Source organism: Lepidochelys olivacea (assembly GCF_965140295.1).
Source record: "Lepidochelys olivacea isolate rLepOli2 genome assembly, chromosome: 16".
Lineage (NCBI taxonomy): Eukaryota > Metazoa > Chordata > Testudines > Cheloniidae > Lepidochelys > Lepidochelys olivacea.
The window spans coordinates 25,395,600-25,418,773 of record NC_140426.1 but is presented as its reverse complement, the minus strand read 5'-3'; the positions used below and the strand labels follow the sequence as shown (position 1 = coordinate 25,418,773).

At 38.4% G+C, this 23,174-nt stretch overlaps 1 protein-coding gene across 4 annotated transcripts in view; it reads right to left on the bottom strand.

Moving 5' to 3' along the window:
* Window positions 1–23,174, bottom strand: part of NEK6 (NIMA related kinase 6) — a 110,801-nt gene that overhangs the window by 27,931 nt on the left and 59,696 nt on the right. For all 4 annotated transcript variants that reach the window (XM_084649768.1, XM_084649767.1, XM_084649766.1 and 1 more), the window contains 3 exons: window positions 14,234–14,344; window positions 7,493–7,601; window positions 4,474–4,581 (listed from right to left, as the gene is read on the bottom strand). In XM_084649768.1, the coding sequence (XP_084505894.1) occupies window positions 4,474–4,581; window positions 7,493–7,601; window positions 14,234–14,344 (328 nt within the window). The remainder of the gene's footprint in view (window positions 1–4,473; window positions 4,582–7,492; window positions 7,602–14,233; window positions 14,345–23,174) is intronic.

The following is a 23,174-nucleotide window of genomic DNA, read 5'->3' as shown; positions in this document are numbered from 1 at the left end:
CCTGGTTTACATGTTCGGCCAGTTTCCAAGCCCCAATTTATTCTTATTAATATAATAAGCACAGCAGTCAAACTAGATAAAATCAAATTATTGGACATGATCATATTTTTGCCCATTCCTGATGATGTGATTTTAACTTACTCTGATGGGGATTTTTTTTCTCTTTTTATAAATACTTTCTAGACTGAAATCTGACAGTAAAATAAAACTGTCCTAATATTTTGAGTACGTACATTTTAGAAGTACCTCGCTTGCTATTACATCTTTTTTTAACCACAAAGGTTCATACGTCTTCTCTGTTTTTCTGTATGCTTAAAAACCTCAGTGGTGCACATGACACAATTATCAAATAAATGTCGATTCAGTGCAGGTAGTGGCAATTTAAGCTAGACTCTTCTGCTGAATGTGAGAAATACAGAGTGAAATAAACACCTTGTGTAGTCCAAAACTGACCTTGGGAACTAATGGTAAAGAACTTAAATAGAGGCACTTGCTCTTTAGTGAGCTAAGACTTCAGTATTTTTGAACATGTTAATACAATATACAGATATAATTAACTAGGAAAAGAAAAGAAGCAACCTCTCTGAGGCGATCACACCTTTTACTTAAAAAGAGGTGACAGAGTTAAAAAGATAAACAATGCTCTGGAATAGTAAACGCTTTATGCTCTCAAAAACTAAAATCTTGTATCGGTATGATGCAAACCATATAGTCATCTAGAGCTTTATAAATAATGCACAGTAACAAAGTTTACATGAAATATCAAATTTTATATACAGTCCCTTAATATAAAGAAAAAACCATTCATGCTGTTTATCATCTTGCATACACTAGAAAGGTGTATTATTCAAACATAGGAACTGTTTGAAAATGTCTGGAATCACACCACTCGAATTGTGGAAATAGGGGAATAAACAGAAGTGTGTGATTACAGTGATATTTAAGGATGTTTGTTGGGTAATGAGAACAAGTGTACATTTGTCATAGGTTTTTGAAAATTCCTACTGCATCTCTTACTATCTGATTTTTAGCAGGGCTGCCTTTTATAACAGCAGCAAAGAGTCCTGTGGCACCTTACAGACATGTATCCATGTATCCAACGAAGTGGGTATTCACCCATGGTAGCTTATGCTCCAATACGTCTGTTAGTCTATAAGGTGCCACAGGACTCTTCGCCGCTTTTACAGATCCAAACTAACACAGCTACCCCTCTGATACTTTTATAACAAGTAATTATAGTTTGCTTTGCTAATTTTATATCCATTTCTATTTGTTTTCATAACTCTAATATCTTTGAAACAACATAGTAAATTAATTTTCCACAATTGATATGAAGTTTCGGTGTTAGAAATAAGCATTGGATGAGATAAAGCACTTATCGGATACTTGTATATTAACAGTCACATGGTATCCATGCAACAATTTACATTTTAGTGCGGAAGGTATTGCATTAATAATGTACAACAATTAATTATGCTCTAAATTTCCAATTACCTCTCACTGTGAGGGTAAAAAAAAAAAAATCCTGTATAGAAGTTCTATCTATCTACCTACACAGGTACTGTGGCCCTCATCACTGTAGAATCTCTCGCTGAAGAAATCAAGTAAAGAAGTAAAAAGAAGAAGTAAAAAAAAATGCAGTGAAATCCTACAGTGGTACTAAATACAACTCTCCCACTTACTATTTCAATGCATTAACATGAACAGCTATGTGCATAACACAACACCACAAATGACATCTGCACTACACTGGGCCTTTACTTTCCACTCACCAAGTATATTGTATGCTGTAAGTGTATGCCAGTCTAATTCACCGTAAACTTCTTGGGGCAGAGTCTTCCGTTATAATCTGTACAGCACACCGAACGCTGACAGTGCTCAAATAAATTGTGTGTGTACACAGTCTAATAATCTACATGTACATATTACAGACATCTACGTACAAACACCAGTACACACACACTATGTCATCACATACTTTGTTAAATAAAATGGCGTGTGTTGTGGATTTCATCTCATCCTAAGTCTGGATCAGCTTGGATCCTTTTAGGCTTAGTTTTCATGCTACAGTAGCAGATGCTTAATGCCTTGTTAAAGCAAGTAATTAGAAATGAAGTGAGCTGTAGCTCACGAAAGCTCATGCTCAAATAAATTGGTTAGTCTCTAAGGTGCCACAAGTACTCCTTTTCTTTTTGCGAATACAGACTAACACGGCTGTTACTCTGAAACCTAGAAATGTTTCTGAAATACTTCCAAAGGAAATGGATCCTCAAAACCTGGTTTGCTACAGAGGTGGGAGGTTTTAAGTACTATTAAGTAAAACAACCTAACTCTAGGAAGAAGAAGATACCACCAGGTATCAATGGCCATTGTTCTCTCTTGAAAACTTATGACAAGACAAAGAGAAGCCTAAATCACCATAATGCACTTTGCATCTTGTGCCTTCCACCGACCATGCTGCTGAGCTCAAAGCACTTTAAGCCTTTGCCTGTTTTTCAAATAATGAGCCTGATGGCAAGAGAGTGAAACCTACTATTGTTATTCCTGTATGAAAAGGAATAAAAATGGTAGTTTCTTCTGTCGCATCTATGGAACTCTGAACAGTCCTCATCTAATCACACACATACACGCACCCACCCACCCCTTTTCAGGGTTCAATTCCATTTTAAAAGATACAATTAAGGGCTGATATTAGCCACTATTAGCTACAATTCAAACTACTGCCCAGAGAACATTAACACTGTAGTTCTGTCAATGACCAATTTAGCCAAACCTTCAATATAGTATCACGTCCAGAGCGTGATCAAGATTCTTATTTGTCAAGCAAGCCAGATAACTGAAAAGGTCTATTTTCTTAGCCAGGATAACAGAGCAAGATCCCTTCTCCCCTCCCCTTTTGACTACAAATGCAATGAATCACCAAAACAGGAAAGAAAGGACAGTTAACCCTCTCTCACTGAAGCCAGTGCTGCTCCATAAATTATCTAACTGGAATAAGAGTAATGGTTGTTGAGTCAGAGAGACTGCAGATTCATGTTTCTGAAAAACCCCAACCAAAAGAGTTTGCTGGGCAATTAGTGGAATATTGATTTCGTGTCCTTTACAGAAGCTTGAATATTCAGCACTGTAAGCTCTTTGCGGCAGAAAGCAGGTTGTCTTATATATAGTAACTATCTAGCACAAGGCAAGCACTGCTGGAAACAAACTATAATTATACAGACACTACTGCAACTGTATCCTAAAACTACAAATCTTATTGCGGTATGCTGTAGAAGGATGGATATATCCCAACTGCAGTACCAGCCGGTGTGGGGATCAGGAGCGTACAGAAAACCTCCCTAATAAACAAACTTTGTTCATAAAATGAATTTTAGGCTGATGAAAGGTGCCAGATTGACAGCCCTGGAGACAGAATGTATATTTATTTCCTAAGAGATACAAAAGAACTGCCATTGCCACACTGAAGTCTTCCACTTAGCTCTCCTCTACCATTGCCTGACCACTAGACTGTCACAGTGCTGTTAAAATCTGTCCAGTAGATGTATCAAATTAGATACCACACACCCTACCTCCCCATTGCAGGGGATGAAGGCTTACAGTGATGTCATTCCTAAAGACAGAAAGGTCAAAAGTATTTCTGCAGATGCCACTAAGAGTATTATGAAACAAACCACCACACAAGGACAGTGGATGATGTTGAAAGACGTATAATTGCATAGCAGAAAACTTCAAAGCCTTACTGCACTATTTTTAACCAGCTTATTATGAAAGCAAGTCACCTTTAAACCACGCTGCTGTTGAGCAGGTTCACGGGAAGCGTTTAGAAAACACACACCTTCACCTGAAACTCAGCTCAGGTCTAAGAGCTTTATGTTGCTCTGAGATGTTATGGTGGTTGTTTGAGAAAACATCCTTGTTTGGAACTGGTGAACTGAAGGGCTTCTCTGAAAATGTGCTTTTACACACTTCCCATTCTCAGAGAGCAATTGCAATGTCATCTTGGAGGGAGTGAGCTGATCAACATTACCAAAAGAAGGTGGTGGTGCAACCGTGGATATCAGTGCAGAAAAGAAATGAAGGAAAGGGAGAAGGTATCTTGGATCTTATTGTTTATTAATCCTCTAAATACATCACACTGCATCACACACACAGATGTGCTATTTAGATAAAGAAAGATGCCTATGACAACCTAGTCACATATTAGAAACCATTATACTTACCACGGTGAACAATGCTGCAGAAAAAAATGTCAGGGAGAGTTTTAACTAAAAAAACTATTTAAAATTTGCATAAAGAAACTCTCTCTCTCACTATATATATAAAAATAGCACTTAAAACTTGTATCACAGAAAACATGTCAGAGGTACCCACTGAACCAACCTTTGTCACATTAAGAGGACAGATATCACTTTGTTTGAACGTCACAGTTATACATTGTGTAAGTGTGTTTAGTAGCTAGAAATGCCATCTTACCTAAGGAATGTGCTGCAGTGGTTTTAGAACTAAAAAAGCGGCCTAATCCAAGATCTCCCAGCTTCACCACTCCTGTGGCTGTTATAAACACATTGGCTGGTTTTATGTCTGCAAGAAGGGACAAGGAGAAGGTCAAAGCCACAAAAGGTTATCTGTTGTAATACTGCAATAGAAACATAGCCTAGAGCCTTTTCTGCACAAAAGAGAGACTCAATCAGAACCATGTTTCTGCACAGCTTTGATAGGCTGAATCTTCCAAGACTTCAAGTTGCATAAAAAAAAAAAAAAAAACAATATACTTCTCAGTGCAGCAGAAATATTAGCAATGGAAAAGTTGTCAGAAAACAGCATAACAAAAGAGGTAACCTCTCTCACTCATGGAAATCAAAGAAATATTTAAGTCCAGCTTCCCTTTGGAAATGTCACATTTACACAGAGAACTATTTATTATGGTTGACTTTCCCCTTATATCAAAGGTTGATTTACATGTCCTAAACTGTTCCATATTTTGTGAATGGGACAGTGATTTACATAGAAGTTCTATATTTTCTGTATCAAGCTTAAGATGCAAATTTGCAAACTGTATGTTAGCAACATGTTTGTTCTATTGGAAGGCTGGTCTTGTGCTTAAGTTTGGGGGGGTGGGGGGGAGCGCTAGGGAAGTTGGATTTTATTGTCAGTTCTGACTTCTGTCAGAAATGGCCACTCAAGGGCCCAACAAAATTGGTTGCTTAATAGAGGGAAGGCCCTCCTAATGAAGGTGGAGCCATATTACACTCAGTACATTTTGAGGATACGAGAGGGAAGTCACCTAATTAGGATGAGCTTGTACATGGTTCATTCTGCCACGCACTCCCTTTGATTATCAATTTGCTCACTGAATATCAGTCCCCTGGTAAGTAACAAATGTGTTTGTAAGATACATTAATGTGATTTTGTGTGTGTCTTTCACATTGAAATGAACTGCAATGGGTTGGAACTAGCTTGTGAATAGAACATGCAGTTACAAGCATGCAGGGAACATGCCAAGCAAGGGTCCACTTCAGTAGCCTAACTTAATAATTTTCTCATTTTTAAAAATGGCTGATTGTTTAAATGTTGGTTAATAGATTTTTAAGGCCAGAAGGAATCATTATGATAATTTAATCTGGCCTCCTGCACGACACAGGCCATAGGATTTCCATACATATAATTCCTGCTTCAAGTCCAACAGCTGTGGTAAACAAGAGCGTATCTTTTAGAAAAACATCTAATCTTGATTTAAAAAGTTTGAGTAACGGAGTGGTCTTTCCATTCTAAACACTGCATATCTACATCACTATATATGGATCCGGATATGAGACTGATCCAGAGCCAACCTGGCGCTCTTTCTATTGACTCCAACAGGGTTCGGCTCATGCATTAGCACATTGACCCCTGCTGAAACTCTCATACAACGAAACAAATGTCATAATCTGAATGCAGAATGTTTCCACCACATGGATCACGTTGTCTTCAACATCCGAACATCTTATAAAGTAAAAATAATGCAAGCCCCCTGCAATGCCTCATACCTTACATTGAATCAGAAATGGCTTCCAGGGCTAGGACAAGAAGATGCAACACTCTCCCTGTAGAGTTTTGTATGAGGCAACTATTTTGGGGAAACTCAAAGAAATCATAAGCCAACAGTGCATTAGCACAATGCATTTTTAATCAGAAAATGTCTGATGAGTGACTGTTCAAGTCCAACATTTGGGGCAAAGATCATTCTAAACTGGAACAGCAGGTTCTAATCAAGGAGAGGGTAGGGGGATTGGAATTTTTTTTAAGTTTTTTTTTTTTAAAAGGATGTCTCAGACAGCTTCCCCCCATCTCTCTTACAAAAAAAGAGTGCACAATTTAGTTTTACAAGTCTAATAACGTAAAAGCAAAGCAGGAAAGCGCTGAATTGCCTTCACTTCACTCAGACCCTTCCCTCATCTTTGCAATGAAAATGAACAACTGCAAAAAGTCAATGTGGGAAGAGGGAAAGGCCCTCTTCAGAAAAGCAACTAAAAACTTGGACGATAATGTAACTAGCCCTCCCAGCAGAGTATGCATCTCACTCACAAAGCAGAGCTCTCACTCTGCCCAACACATCCTGCCCAAGAGGACACCACAGGGGGCTTTATATAAAATATTTTGTCAGCTTATAAGACAGTCAAAGTAAGTGAAGCTCAGTTTCCCCAAGCTAAACCCCAAGTCATGGTATGCACTAGTGAATCCTCTTTCCCCCTAAATTATAGTAGACTGTATATATGACAGACTACTATTATTTATTGTAGTCTAAATCAGGCATACCTGGAAGGATGCAAGAGGCGACTACATAGGAGCGGAATTCTAGTTCTCTCTTTGCTGGCGAATTGAGTGAGGCACTCGCCACTTGTAAAGGGAACGGAATTAATGAGCAGCAGAGATTGGTATTTGCTCCTTTGTGGTGCATTTGCACTTCCTGGGTCAAGTCCTTCACAAAACATTTCATTTGTACTATAAGGGGGAAAGTAATTTTTGGATAGAGCCCAAAGTGATGAAAAGTTCTAAGACAAGAGCTAGAAAAAATTAATGAACATTGAGAATGGGATAAAAAAAGTCTGGAACATATTTATATTAATATTCCCAAATCCGCATACGAGACAGAAAAACTCCTCTAAACTCTCTCTACGGTCGAACTAAATATAATTAAGACTATTTCTTAGCGTTCGCTGCATCCACTAGTCTCAGCATTTTACTTCTGACACGTTTGTAATGGCAGGTTTGACACTTCTAGTTAATATCAGTGTATGGAATAGAAAGCAGCTCATCTTCATAATACTATACTCACTTCGGACTGAATCTTCTAACAATGAGGCAAAAGACAAGGAGAAATCCATCTCGCAAGCACCAGTCTCTCTCTAAACATGCATTGGGTGAACATCAGCATAATTGTTTTTGAATGTGGGCGCTTACTAATTGGAACATTATATTATTATTCAGTGAAAAGAGATTGAATTAATGTTACCTCTGTGCATCACCCTGCGGGAGTGCATGTGTTCGACTGCACTGCATAACTGCACAAAATATTTCCACACCGTCCTTTCCGGGATTAACCGTTTCTGCTTTTTAAAATACTGTGGAAGGAAATAAGATCAGTGAAGAAGCAACATATCTGTCTCACTGCTGGACTCATGTTAGTCAACTGTCGACTGCTCATGTCCACCAGATCAACGGTGGCATGGCTCATCTTCTGATTAGCATTTAACTCCTTCTCTGTGTATGTAAACTTCAATGCAATTCACTAATTAACAACCATTATGAAAAATATGCTTAAATAGGTTTGACATTTTTGAATGGACACCAATTATAATTAGCATTAATCTCCTTAATTACCTTGCAAAACATATTTAATGCCTCAAAACAACAAATGTGTGGAGTATTTTGCCTTAAGTAACAAAGGATTTTTTTTTTAAAACCATCATCTTGTAGATGTTCATCGTTAATGTACAGTCTATTAACAAAGAAAATCAATGTCTCCATTTTCTTCCCCCAGTCTCCCAAAACTACCATGGAATCAACTGGGTATCCCCAATTCCGATGTAATAATATATCCCTAAGAGTTCACACATAGACATACCCCTTGGGAAAGCCAAACTGTCTCAAAAATAAAAACAGACTACAGGGGAAGCAAAAATTGAGACTGTAAGCTCTTTGGGACAAAGACTGCCCTCTCACAGTTTTGTATAGCACATAGTACAATGGAGTCCCAATCCTTTGGGCCTCTGAGCATTGTCAGAACACACATAAATTAATCATAATCATCACCACCACCACATATCACAGCCATAAACTGTCTATACTTATCTGGAGTAGTTTTACGTGCTATTCCCCAAGATGTAAATAAAGCCAGGCACTAAGTTATCGCCAGTATAATCCAGGGCAGACACTGCTGGAATAGCTTCTCTAACCATGCACCTCACCCTCTAAATCTCTTCTCAAAACTCACTTCTTTCAGTTACCTTTCCATTGCTGGCCAGCACTTGACTCTCTTTAGTGACCCTCACTCCAGACACTAAACCAATTCTGTGTGTATATATTTACATACACAGAACCAATAAGATGCACATAAACCTTAGTTGTTTAATGTTTATTACTGTCATCCTTTGCCATGTAAGGTATAATTTAGAATATAGTGATCTCCTCTGGACAGGCACCTGTGATTTTTTGGATAAGGTGTTGTGCACCCGTATGATGCTCTACCATTATATTTGTTTTATACCATAAACTTAAGATTTTTAGTGAAAATTCTTAGGAGGAGGAATAAAGGTGCTAGATTGGTTGAAAGATGCCCATCTTGTATTTGTCCCTCCTGATACAGACAGCTGGTGCCTGTTGTGACATTCAGCATTTTATATGAAAGTTATCTGAATCAAATAATTGCAAAAATTCATCTTGCAGATCAACTGCGAAAGGGTGCAACTGTGCAATTCGTCAAAAGGCAAACCTGACAGCTTGCAGCAGTTTGAAATCAAAACCTAAGAGTGGAGTGCAGCAGAACTGCAGAGGATGATGGATAAAGTATTATTTACACCATAATATTAGCTTAATTCTCATTAAAGTATTTAAGTGAAGATATGTTAGACCACAAGTGGTAATTTTCTAAATGTCATGTCCAATAAGATTTGCCTGACATTTACCAGAAAGCCAAAATTCTCCAGTGGGTTATACAGCAACACTCTGTTACATCAGCTTTATAACAGCTCATAAATAATGCAGGCGACAGGGACATGACAAAGACAGTCCCTGTTTTTATCACTCTCACACCTTCAGAGTGTTGTTATTGCTGTTCCTACCGCCTCCCTGAAGCACAAGACTAACATACGTCTAAACAGAGGGGGGTGGGGGGAGAGAGAGGAAGGGGGATCAAACAACTTTATCCATTAATATTTGGATTCTATTTAAGCACTACAAAATTCAGGTCCTTTTGTTTCAGTACGGGGACCTGGTTCAGTAGAATATTCTGGCCTGAGGAATTTCTCAACAAGATCACTAAGCAGAGCTGGTTCTAGCTTTTTGCTCAAGTGGTGTTTGCTATCCCATGAAAGAGACAACCAGAGTTCTTCAGCTAGTCTACGATGGTGCAGGCTGGTAATCATGATGATCCTAATGCCACCTACACTATCATGCAAATAGACTCTTCCATTTTTCATCCTTGTTTGTATTTAATTTTTTAAAAATTTTAGAATTTTGATATATGAAAAAATTATCTATAGGTTTGTCACATATGAAAATACACTATTTGTATCATGCAGGAGATGGGGGTGGGAATCAATACCACTTTCCTTTTACAATTATTTTGGGAAACAGGCAAGTCCATAAAGTATTTACTAGTTACAGCATCACAGTCTTGTCCAAGTTATCAAGCTAAGGGCAGCTCTGCATTACTGCTTAAATTGATGTAACTTACGTCACCCGAAGGTGTGAAAAAGACTCCCCCTTGAGCAACGCAAGTCAAAGCGACCTAAGCGTCTCCTGTCGGCAGAGTGTGTCTCCACTAGACACACTACAGCGGTGCAGCTGAACCGGGGCACCTGTGCTGATGTAAAAAGAAAAGGAGTACTTGTGGCACCTTAGAGACTAACCAATTTATTTGAGCATGAGCTTTCGTGAGCTACAGCTCACTTCATCGGATGCATACCGTGGAAACTGCAGCAGACTTTATATATACACAGAGAATATGAAACAATACCTCCTCCCACCCCACTGTCCTGCTGGTAATAGCTTATCTAAACAGCAGGACAGTGGGGTGGGAGGAGGTATTGTTTCATATTCTCTGTGTATATATAAAGTCTGCTGCAGTTTCCACGGTATGCATCCGATGAAGTGAGCTGTAGCTCACGATAGCTCATGCTCAAATAAATTGGTTAGTCTCTAAGGTGCCACAAGTACTCCTTTTCTTTTTGCGAATACAGACTAACACAGCTGTTACTCTGAAACCTGTGCTGATGTAGCGCTTCTAGGGCAGACCTGCCCTGAGAATCACCCAAATTAATTTTTAGAGAAAGACACTCAACTGGAAGTAAAAAATATGAAAAGCTGAAATTATCAATCCTGAATGGTACATTTGTGTTTATCACATTTGTGAAAAGTTCATTTAAGCCAGAACCTAGACATGACAAAAATGTGAAATTTCTTCATCAGATACAGGAATACTTTAAAATTGTGTAAGCACTACTTTTTTCAGCTAAGCAAACTCTACTCAAAGATTTACACAGCAGCATGACAGGTTTCAGAGGAGCAGCCGTGTTAGTCTGTATTCGCAAAAAGAAAAGGAGTACTTGTGGCACCTTAGAGACTAACCAATTTATTTGAGCATAAGCTTTCGTGAGCTACAGCTCACTTCATCGGATGCATTCAGTGGAAAATACAGTGGGGAGATTTATATACACAGAGAACATGAAAAAATGGGTGTTATCATACACGCTGTAAGGAGAGTGATCACTTAAGATGAGCTATTACCAGCAGGGGGGGGGGGGAGAAGAAAACCTTTTGTAGTCCCCAAAAGATCTACAAAAGGTCCCCCCTCAACTAACCTTCCTTCCCCCTCCCCTCCTGCTGGTAATAGCTCATCTTAAGTGATCACCCTCCTTACAGTGTGTATAACAACAGCCATTTTTTCATGTTCTGTGTGTATATAAATCTCCTCACTGTATTTTCCACTGAATGCATCCGATGAAGTGAGCTGTAGCTCACGAAAGCTAATGCTCAAATAAATTGGTTAGTCTCTAAGGTGCCACAAGTACTCCTTTTCTTTTTGCGAATACAGACTAACACGGCTGCTATTCCGATACCCCCCAACACTTGCTTTCAGAATGGTTCTTTTCTTTCCTCAAATCTTCAAATGCAAGTACTGAAAAGCCTCTGATAAACCTTGATGTTTTCTGGGGTCTCTTGGGAGAAGGAGCAACATGCAGTAAACAGCAACAATGGCAATGTTAAAAGTATATGCAAGATGACACAATAATCATGAGCTCCCCTCAAGGGCCTGACTTCCTCCCTGCTCTCTGTAGGTTAGCATATTCAGGAAGTAATATCTCCCTTAGCACAGGTCATTGCATGAAGCCGTCTTCAGCATTAGAGATACACTAGCATTACCATCCACATATACTTTTTTGAGTCATCATCAGCGAATTCAGGTTTATGGATGTTAACAGCATTAACTGTTTGTGGATAAAAGCAATGGCTGAAAACTTTAGGCAGTCCTCCCAAAACTCTCTACCATAGGTCTATTTCCAGCTCCCACTCCCCCTGATGAAGCAAATTCCTTCTCTGAAATGGAGAATGGATGACACTGTAAATTTAGCCACTAACTATGGGCTAAATGGCTAACTTGTTTGACAGCCTTTGGCCTGGTGCCTTGTAGCTGAGCTGACAGAGAAAACAAATCTGTTAATCAGGTATTTTAGCTGTGACAACAAGGAGGAGGTGAACTCTCCGAAATGTTCATTTATGATAATTACAGAATAATGATGGCAAAAACAGGTAAAATATGGAGAGAAGGTTAAGAGTGCTAACAAACATGATATACCACATCTGTTCTCACAGGGGATGTATGTCTAAAGATTAACATGTCAAAGAAAATACAAAAGCAGGTGATAACAGCTTAACTAAAGCTGGTTCCAAAAATACAAGTATTCCTAAGAGCAACATCAGAGAAGAGAAAGCACTTAAAAGATTTTCTCAATCCTAAATCCCTTGTCGTGAAGAAAAGTCAATATACTTTTTGAAATGTCTTCAATGTAGCAGACAGGCTACCTGGCTAGTTACCCTACAATAATTAAACGTGCCTATCAATCACAGACTGGATAAACTAGCCTTGCAAAATTATACATACCCACTTGCTGTAAGTGAATACTTTTTTTGACAAAACATTTGTTCTTTTTTCATTATCTATCCTCACGGTGAAAGGTAGGTTTTGTGAATGGGCTAGTAAATTTTTAAGCAAGTTTTCCAAGGCTTGCATGTCCTAGGGCAGCCTTCAGGTCCATGCGGATGTTGCTTAGAATTAGAATGGATGAGGAAATAGATCTACAAGGCTACAGTGCAGAGAACCCCAGTTCAGGTAGGGCATTCAAGACTCCTAAATTCCCAGGGGAGAGGGCAAGCCCACCTTCCTTCATAAAACAACTATGGAAACAATGATCAGAGAGAGGCAGCTGAGGAAGGGGAAAAGGCGCAAAAGCTCAACACACTGAAGAAAAGAACATGAAAAAAGCAGAGACAGACAGTTAAAGAGAGCTGATTTGAGAGAGGTGAAAAAAGAAACCTTAAGAATATTCAAGTTCATGGGACTAGAATAAACTATAACAAGAATGCAGAAAAGAGCAAACCAGCACTAATGGAGGAGTAAGATTCGTAGTCTAATGAAATTCTTGCAAGTTCAAAACATACTTGTGCCTTCCCCAGTAGGGCACCAATACAATAAAATACAGATGGGGAGAGGAGGAGAAATGCAGGATAAGACAGGCTGGGAGATTCTATCAGTCAGAAGAAGCCAAAGGTTATAAACATTTTCAGAAGAAAGATGTCTATCAGAAAGATCACAAGGGGTGACAGTAAGTGCAGGGCAAACTTCAGACACACTGAAATAATCTATATATTTTTAACCAGTTTTTATAGTCCATGCTCTAATTAAAAGCCCAAGACAATAATGGTGTAAACATGGTAAATGGCTGATGAACTAATATGTTAGATTCCTGTGAAAAACTGGGTGGGGTGATGGTACTCTGTATAAAACTTCCAAGTCGGAAGCCTTTAGGGAAATGTGTCTAATCCCAAAAGGAATTTCCCCTCTTAATCTTTTTTTCCCCCTTGCCAAACACACCAGGTTCACCTCTCCTCCTCCCCTTTCTTTTTGTATGTACACAAAGGTAGAGAGAGAAGCAAGACTACATCAAATATGCTAGCTTTGCATTTTGTTCCACAGCCAGTAAAGGCTGGTAATAATTCTGGTGTGTTCCAAGAGTAAATTCTGAAGACATGGGCTAGACTCAGAGAAAGCACTATCTCCCATGCTCACAAGTTACACAAAATAAAGGGAAGGAAGGCTCTAGTAATACTGCAGACTGGAAGGACGTGTATCCTGACTTGCTTGCCTTTTTGCGTGTGTGCGCGTATGTCCGTTCTCCATAATAAATCTCTGAAGTTACATTAGCTAGAATAAAAATTACAAACATCAGTCCTCATGCTCTTAATTTAAAAAACAAAAAAGCACGAGAACTGTCCGGATCCCATTCCCCCTTTCTTTTTTGTTGTATTTTCATTTTACTTATTTAAGGAATTATCAAATGAACAAACCATGTTACAAGTTTCCATAAGATTTTCAGGCTTAAAATGGTTCCTCACATTTTTTAATCAGAACTGGAAATCACTTTTACTTATTCTCTAAAATTCTAGTGAACATCCATTCCAACACCACTCATTCACAATGCATTTTTTAAAAACTTTTTAAAACGTTTTTCTATATTTCCTTGTATTATGTCACTTTGTAGGGTTTATTCTTTGGTTTGTTTATGTTTTCAATTAGGAAACAGTTCTGGTTTAAGAGCTTGTTGAAATCTTCATTGAAAGGACCTCCTGCATGCAAGCAAGCAAGAGGGGAATCGGGCCCCAAAGTTTCTAGTATAGATCTGCTTGTATCGGTCCCCTGAACTTCCCAAATAAATGTGACACCCCTATTTTGCCTCAAGAATTGGTGTGTCCTTACCTTAATCATCTGAGAGAGATCACCTGCATCTGCCAGTTCCAGGACAATGTTCAGTTCATTGTCTTCGATAAAAGAATCCAAATACTTAATGATATTGGGGTGGTTCAGTTGCTGCAGAGAGGGAGAGAGCGCGCGAAGTGAATGTACAGTACACGAAAGGTGCTTCAGTAATAGCGACCCAACGCAGACTGCCCATCAGTGTTCATTCCTGCAACTGTTCCGCAGCAGCGTCCTTAACGAAAGGCAAGGCTATGGCGTTTGCTGCGTGTCCTTATACAAACAAGGGTGTGTGCGGAAATACAATTCAGATTATATCTCACGTGTACCAGACGAATAAGAAAACCAAGCAGTCTTTTGCAAAGAGCAATTAGTTCCATAGTTGAAGTCAAATGGTCTTTTCTGTTGCAGGTTCAGATAATCAGGGTTTAACATCATGATCTTGGGAGAAACTTGGTCTGAACCTACTATTAGTGGGACTTAAAAAAAAAAAATTAATATCAAGCCCCACCACACTACTAAGTTGTTTGTTATAGTAGAGCTTCAAGTCCCCATTCAGGATCCGTGTACCATCTTGCTAGGTGCTTTACAAACATACAAGCAGACATTGTCCCTGCCACCAAAAAATACAAAGGACCGGGGAAGGTCTACAACAGGGGTAGTCAATAGCGGACCACAGGCCAAATCTGGACCGCCAGACATTTCTGAACGGACCCCAAAATCTTTTTATTGGCTTATCATCATTGGCTTTTTAATTATTATTTTCTCTGGAGTCTTGACCTTGACCAAGAAATTTGGACCTTGCCAAAAAATAATTGACTACCCCTGGACTACAACATACAGATTACATACTGCTTGTTAGTTCTAGCTTTTTCTTTTAAAGCTGTATTTATGGTTAAATCTTGATTAATTTAAAAAACACAATTTGAACAATGCCTTTATCAGGTGTATATTTTTGCATTTAATCCTAGCTTTTTTCTGTTGATTTATAATTAACACTAGAATATGAAAAATCTTGCCTTTTTCTAATGTGTTATATTTAACCATACCCATCTCTTCTTCTATCTGTTAAAAATATTTTTAATCCTTGCCTATTATTTTAGTGTATTTAACCCGTAGCCTTATTTTAAAAATTTGAACCCTTACCATTTTCAAAATATATTCAATCCTAGTCTTTTCATTTACTTACAAATTATTTTTACGTTTATGCTTTAGTAACCCTCACCATTTTAAAAGTAAAAAGAAAAGGAGGACTTGTGGCACCTTAGAGACTAACCAATTTATTTGAGCATGAGCTTTCGTGAGCTGAGCTGTAGCTCACGAAAGCTCATGCTCAAATAAATTGGTTAGTCTCTAAGGTGCCACAAGTCCTCCTTTTCTTTTTGCGAATACAGACTAACACGGCTGTTACTCTGAAACCTGTCATTTTAAAAGTATATATCTAATCCCAGTTTTATCTATTAATATTAAAAACATTAAGTCTTGCCCTTTATTTAATTTAACCCTAGGCTTTTACTATGTTTGTATTTACTCAGAGCCTTTTCTATTTAATAACTACTTTTACATTTATTTTTTTAATGTACAGATCTTTTTCAGAAGAGAGAGTAAAACAACTGCAGATTTAAACAATTATAATTTAGTTCATGGAGGGCGGAAAAAAGCAACTTGGATCTCATTTCAGACCTTTTTGCCTGTACTGGATATTGAATAAACCCAGTGAAATATTAATTTTGCCACAATTAAAGGTTTGCTATGATCACTACAGATGAAGGTACCGAACCTACCAACACTTGTGCAGGTGCCCACCTTTATCCATGTGAGCACTCCCACTGTCGGGAGTGACGCCAACTACCATCATCATCATTTTGGGTTAAATGTGTGGCTAGATGGGGCTACTATGTAAACCACTTGTCCTGTAGCATTAATATGTTCACTGCCACCACTGCGTTCCTTAGGAAGTACAGCACGTGAGAAAGTGGACTTCTTCAGAAATCATTTCTGCCCTACACGTTTTACAAAAAATCTGCATCTTCTGGGATGCAAAGATGGAATCAGTATCAGAAAAGCTGTCTGAAATTCTTGCATACCTGACACGGAAGACCATTATGTAGACAATTCTACAGGAGAAGCTCCTAACTAACAAAATACTGAATCAAAAGTAGCTCTTCAACAGAAGGAAAGATTACAAACTCTGAAAAGCCAAGCGTGGACTGGAAATGTGTGGATTCTAGGCTTTCCAAACAATTTTGATACTGTACCCTAAGTTATGGGAAAACATCTCCAAAAAACTTTTTGAGAGCAGATACCTGAGATGCATCCATCTATGATGAAAGAAATACAGAATCCCAACGTATGCATCTGGAAATATAGGAAACATCATTATCGTTTCTGTCTGATCCTAAAGGAAGTAGGTGACACTGCTTCCAAAAGACAACAAAATCTAGTTTCCACGTGACCCCAGTCCTATTAATCAGGCCCAGCATAAGGAAGCCACCATATTGTTCCATGCACAGTATTATTCATGAGGAAGTATATATTACCTGAGACACTGATTCTGCTGAGTTTCATCTGGAAATTATTCTTTAAATACAGTTAATCCTGCCCTTAGCATGGGGGGGGCTAGACTAGATGACTTCCAGAGGTCCCTTCCAGCCCTACATTTATATGATTCCACACCTATTCTAAACATCTTGAATTCCACTTGCCTGTATTCCATTTCTATTGCAGGGCAACAATGAATTTCAGGGGTATTCCCATCATTTGCCACCTTATGGTAGACAAGCTCACCATCTATTCTGTATAGTTGTGTGCTTTGGCTTTTTTGTCTTGTTTGTTTGTTGTATTATAATTGTTAATCCAGATTTTACTTATTTAAATAGCTTTTGTTTTTTATCAAGTGCAGCATGAGAGGACTTGAACGCTAATATATAATATTTTTCTCTTGTTTTCTGATCTTGTTATGCATTATTCCCAGGACTAAACTAAGATATAAAACATATTAAAACACAAATTTTAATATTTTAATGTCTGATTCTCCTAACAAAACTGACAACTGTAATTACGTGGAACATACTGTATGTATCTTGTTTTCTGTAGTCTCTCTTTGCCTCTTTCTGAATTGCATTTCTCTATTTGTAAGTCTAAAGTCAATAAAAATAAATTTAAAAAATAAAAAATGGGCATTTCATCTAGCAGACAGTAGTGACTCCTGTGTATCTATTTCACGGGTAACTGAGCCGACAGAAACACTGTTATAAGCCACCATGTTAATCACTCTGCTCTGTATGCACATTAGGCGATAGATTCTCTTTTGCAATGCCTGGACACTAACTCACATTAGTGTTAATGGGATTCATGTGTAGGCATCAAGAGAAGAATATTCCCACAAGGCTGAATTTAAAAAAAAAAAATTCAAAATAGTCAAGACATTGCAACTGAATATTTTAAAAAACGTCTTCCTTCACGTGTGCTGATCCACTGCCCTTCCAGCTGAAGAGGGTCAGATGTTCCCTGCGGACATTGCTCTCCACCCAATACTGGAGTTGGGTGCATCCGCCGCAGGCTTCCCAGGATCTGCCAGGCTTGCCTGTGAACTTGCCTCCCAGTAGTCTGATGGCTCAGCAAGCTTAGCACATGAACTCTCTCCAAGCAACCCATGTCTTAGTCTTTTGATTCATACCTTAAAACTTTTTATATGTTGAGATTAACTTCTACCTTTGTGGGTGGGTCTCCCATGATTCCCCTTTTAACCTCTGTTACTAGCAGCAGGAGCTGAATACCAATCCCTCTAGAGTCTGTTAAAGCTGTTCCCACAGAGCTAACTGGAAAAGTTCCCTACTCCACCACCCAGCATCTCAGACCAGCCCACCCGCCAACATATGGAGATTATATAGAGGGATTTGTTTTAAAAAAAAATTCTTGACACTTTTGTCCACACATCTCTGAAGCCCACCACCCCAGAACATCCAGTGAAGTCAGACTGATTTTATAAGAGACTTGACTGAAGCTGAGATCCTGCCCCTCTCTCCACCCCCGCGTAGCCCTCACACTTGTGCATGCTCGTGGCAGGGAAGCAATGCAGGAGGTTACCTGAAATTTCTAATCTTTTGACAGAAGGAAACTGCATAACCTTAATTCTCACAAATCTTTAAACACACAAAACAGCACAAAATGCCCTAGCTTGGGTTATTGACATTTTCTTATTTTTTTAATGCAACCTAAACGTTTGATGGCAGTTAATGCCTGATGTGTATGCACAGCAATGCTGTCAGCAAGAGGCATGCAGAAGAGCAAGTCATCTCCAAACGAGTGAGCAGGTTGGCTCCCTGCTGCTGATTACAGCCATATTACTGAGCTGTTTTACCTCTCTCTTTTTACTAAGCTGGTTTTTGATGGGGTATTCTATTTTTTGCAGCTCCAGTGAAGTTTTTATTACTTCCCAAATGCGAAAGTTTTTCCAATTAATCTACTAAGCACAAAACAACATTTATTTCAGTATCGATACAGGAATTTTTGATCAAAAGAAAGCAGAGGCAAAGAATCATTTTGACACAGATTCACTACAGCAAGCCTGTCCAATTCCTTCAACAACAAAAAATGTATGGAGTCTAACTTGGTATATTAAAAAATTGGGTAAATTGTTTTAATTTGTAGTTTACACATAAATTATTCTAGATACTGGAGGGAGGCGGAAACTTAGTGTACAACAGTAGATATCATGGGACAAAATTCACAAATATAAGTATCCAGACTGGTTACTTGGCTAGGCTCCAGATAAAACATTACAGTTAGACATTTATTGTGTATCAATAGACCCACAAGTAGTACACTGACTTGAATTGGACTTTACACATGTTTAAGTAGTTTACTGAATCCGTTACCCTTAGAAACTTTAAAAACTTTTTATTTAAGGTAAAAGAAACAATTGCCTCTCTCAAAACTAATAGAATACTTAAAGGACAGAATTTATTCAATTTTACATAATATTGTTATGTTAGGAGCTGGGGTGTTCACATGGATATTGTATATTAAGTTACTCATTTAAAAAATAGCATTGACTTTGCTGAAATATATTGCACATTAATCTAATGAAAACAATTATATTCAGTTTTTGTTAAAAAAAATGGAAAAACATTTAAAAGAAAAAATTCCAGGGAAATTCTCCATGCCATGCCAAGGGAGATCACATGTCTTCTGCAACACAAACTGGAGTCATGCTGCTAAAACCTTACTCTTCTCTCAGAACATGCGCTCGCTCTGCCTAATGCCTTACGTGTAGAAACGTCCACTGCACCATAATCAAATTGTACTGCAAAGTACGGTAGACCTATGCCAAGTTTTGAAATGTGAAGTACAACTTTTCCTAAGAACCACCTCTGTAAAATGGCCTTTAGTTATTTATACGTAGCTGTAAGAACAGCCAGCATGGGAGCTATCAATTAACAAGAGATGAGTTGCAAATACTGATTTGACAAGTTATTAGCTTTACAGCACTGAGTGAAGTGCATTCCAGTTGCTGACACTGACAGACGTACTGAAGCTGGCCTCTTAAAATCCTCCCTAGTCTCTAAACAAAGCCTTGAACAACTCTGCCTCACAGCCTTTTGGGAATAGAACTTGCCTCTGCATCAGATTATCAAAAAATGCTGACCTGTACAATGTCATTAAAAACTGCTTCTCAAGTTGACATTTAGAACTTTGATTACTCTTAGTTGTGATTTGTTCAATTTCTCAGAAGCTGACTTATATACATCATGGGTAAAATCCGTCATATTTTGTTTGATCTTTCATTTGAAAACTAATATACATTTGAAAGAAGTGCCCTATCGGCAGTATCAACTAATATATCCCTTGTGCATTTGCAATACAATATGATTTATTGAACTGACTTTTTAAACCATACTTTGAACTCCAGCTTATTTGATGGGGCTATGTAAGTGTTCAACCAGCAACGACTGTTCACAGCACGATTATTCTTTACTGCATTTTTCAACCAGGACTTTATATTGTCAAGACAGGAGAGAGACTTATGAGAGTAATGATTAAAACTCCCCAATTCATAGTCGTTTTATGTAGCAAATAACTAAAAAACACAACTCAAAGTATGTTGTCATGGGGCAATAAATAAGGATCAAAATGCAAAAACCTTGGGAGACTACAGCATCTCCTGAAAAGGAAAAGGAAAAAAGAATTTAAAAAGAAGTTCCCTGCATTACTAAGGCTGTGGTTTTTAAAATGAAAGAATTTTAAGTTTCTTATTTGTCACCACTTATGCAATTTGTATATGTCCTGCATTTCATTCAGATAGGAGAGTGATCATCAAATATCCACCTTCACTCTTTTCTAGTCAGTTTCACTTCCTGTTTCTTATACACAAATACAACGCTGAAATGCTTGAATTGCAAACGTTGAAGGAGAATGGATGATGTTAAAGAACAAAAAAAATAGGTTTAATTTGAAATACTTATAATACTTTTCAAAAATACATTCATGGAGCCCTATTAGTACATTTGCACATAAGCAGGGTATACCTACTCAGTGTTCCTACAAGTTTCAATGTAAAATTGACAGAAAAATCAATTCAGATACAAAATATCAATTGGACTAGATTCATTTCCAACCTCAAAGAGGCACAGATTTTGTTGATTTATTTTTTGAGTAAAACATTTTTAAAAAATCTACTGCTACATTTTGGGCTTAAGTGAGCAGGCAACCCCTCTACAACAGAGATTTCAACCCACTGATTTTCATCAGAAAAATCTCATTCCTAGCTGGCTTAGAGCGAGCAAAGACACACATTAATTTATCCTGGCAGGATTACTCAGAATTCAAAAATACTTAAGCTAAAATTTAGCATTATCCTTAAAAAAATCCAGAAAAATGATTCAGTTAAAATTTTCCATAAAGATAAGTGACATGTTAGCATAAGTTATTATAAATTCCAAGCTAAAATGGCTTTTTCTTCATAAAAGTATATATCTTGAGTAATGTGTGCATCTGTGGAATATTAGCTGGTAATATTTTCAAATAAATCAATTCAATTTAAAGAAACAAAATACAAACGAGTAATAAATCTAGTCTACTTGTATAATCGGAGCCAACTTGCTACTGGGATGAAGTTCCAGCTATGGAAAAAGAATCGGACTAAGTCTCTGTGGCCTAGGATTTACAAAAGTGGTATATTTGCTGCTCTTTGGAAGATAGCAGTCACATTTTTTCAGGACACACCATGACTTGCTTGATCTTGAACCAGTAAAGCTCCCCAACTTAAACATATCAGCTAAGTTACAGCGTGATCCAACTCCCATTGATCTCAAAGGGATTTGGATCAGGCCCTCAATTCTGACAGTTGAGGCTATGTATAACAAGAGATACTTGGGAGAACAAGAAGAGTCAGAGCTAAGAATGGAGGAAATTATGTATGTATATTTATTTTTCAAAAAGCAGTACAATGGATGGGAAAGTGCTAATTATCCCAACATATCATACCATCTCTTACTGCTCTTTTCACAACCCAGACAGTACAGTATTCACAGCTTGACATCTGGCTCCTTGGTGAGTTCTACACAGGAAGATTTGGAGTTGCCTCTGGTCATCTCATATGGGTAGGATGATAATTAACCATCTATGATCCCTTGTCATCTCGGATATTTAATTTTGATAAATTTGCACATACTGTCCTGAATAAGTCCAGTGCAAACATATGACAGTGCCCCACAACTAAACAATCCTTGTATAAGATTCCACAACTGAATTGCCAGGATCCAAAAGTCTCTTGGTGAATAGTAAGTTCGGCATTATTTTCTTTTTCATTACAAACTCTTTAACAGCTAGACTAACCGCACATGTAAACAGCTTTGCTATAATTCTAACTATATGTCCATAACATGTATGCCACAGGCTGACCAGACTTTCACCTACAGTAGTAACATATCGGATATTCATCAGAGGAAGAGCTAATTCCTATTGCTACACTAACATTCCATTTTGCAGCTGTAAACAGAGATGCAATAAGATGGCTTCCAGTTGGATAAACTCTTGTGTGAATTCCAGCTGTTAGCACCATGAAGCGAATGAGGGATGTTCTCCTCAAGCAAACACTTTGTGTATACACAAACTCACACCGACAGCTGTTATCATGGAGCAGGTCCTCAAAGAATCAATCCTGAAGCACTTACATGAGAGGAAAGTTATCAGGAACAGTCAGCATGGATTCACCAAGGGAAGGTCATGCCTGACTAATCTAATCGCCTTCTATGATGAACTTCTAATCTAATCGCCTTCTGGTTCTGTGGATGAAGGGAAAGCAGTGGCTGTATTGTTTCTTGACTTTAGCAAAGCTTTTGACACTGTCTCCCACAGTATTCTTGTCAGCAAGTTAAAGAAGTATGGGCTGGATGAATGCACTATAAGGTGGGTGGAAAGTTGGCTAGATTGTCGGGCTCAACAGGTAGTGATCAATGGCTCCATGTCTAGTTGGCAGCCGGTGTCAAGCGGAGTGCCCCAGGGGTCGGTCCTGGGGCCGGTTTTGTTCAATATCTTCATAAATGATCTGGAGGATGGTGTGGATTGCACTCTCAGCAAATTTGCGGATGATACTAAACTGGGAGGAGTGGTAGATACGCTGGAGGGTAGGGATAGGATACAGAGGGACCTAGACAAATTGGAGGATTGGGCCAAAAGAAATCTGATGAGGTTCAATAAGGATAAGTGCAGAGTTCTGCACTTAGGACGGAAGAACCCAATGCACAGCTACAGACTAGGGACCGAATGGCTAGGCAGCAGTTCTGTGGAAAAGGACCTAGGGGTGACAGTGGACGAGAAGCTGGATATGAGTCAGCAGTGTGCCCTTGTTGCCAAGAAGGCCAATGGCATTTTGGGATGTATAAGTAGGGGCATAGCGAGCAGATCGAGGGACGTGATCGTCCCCCTCTATTCGACATTG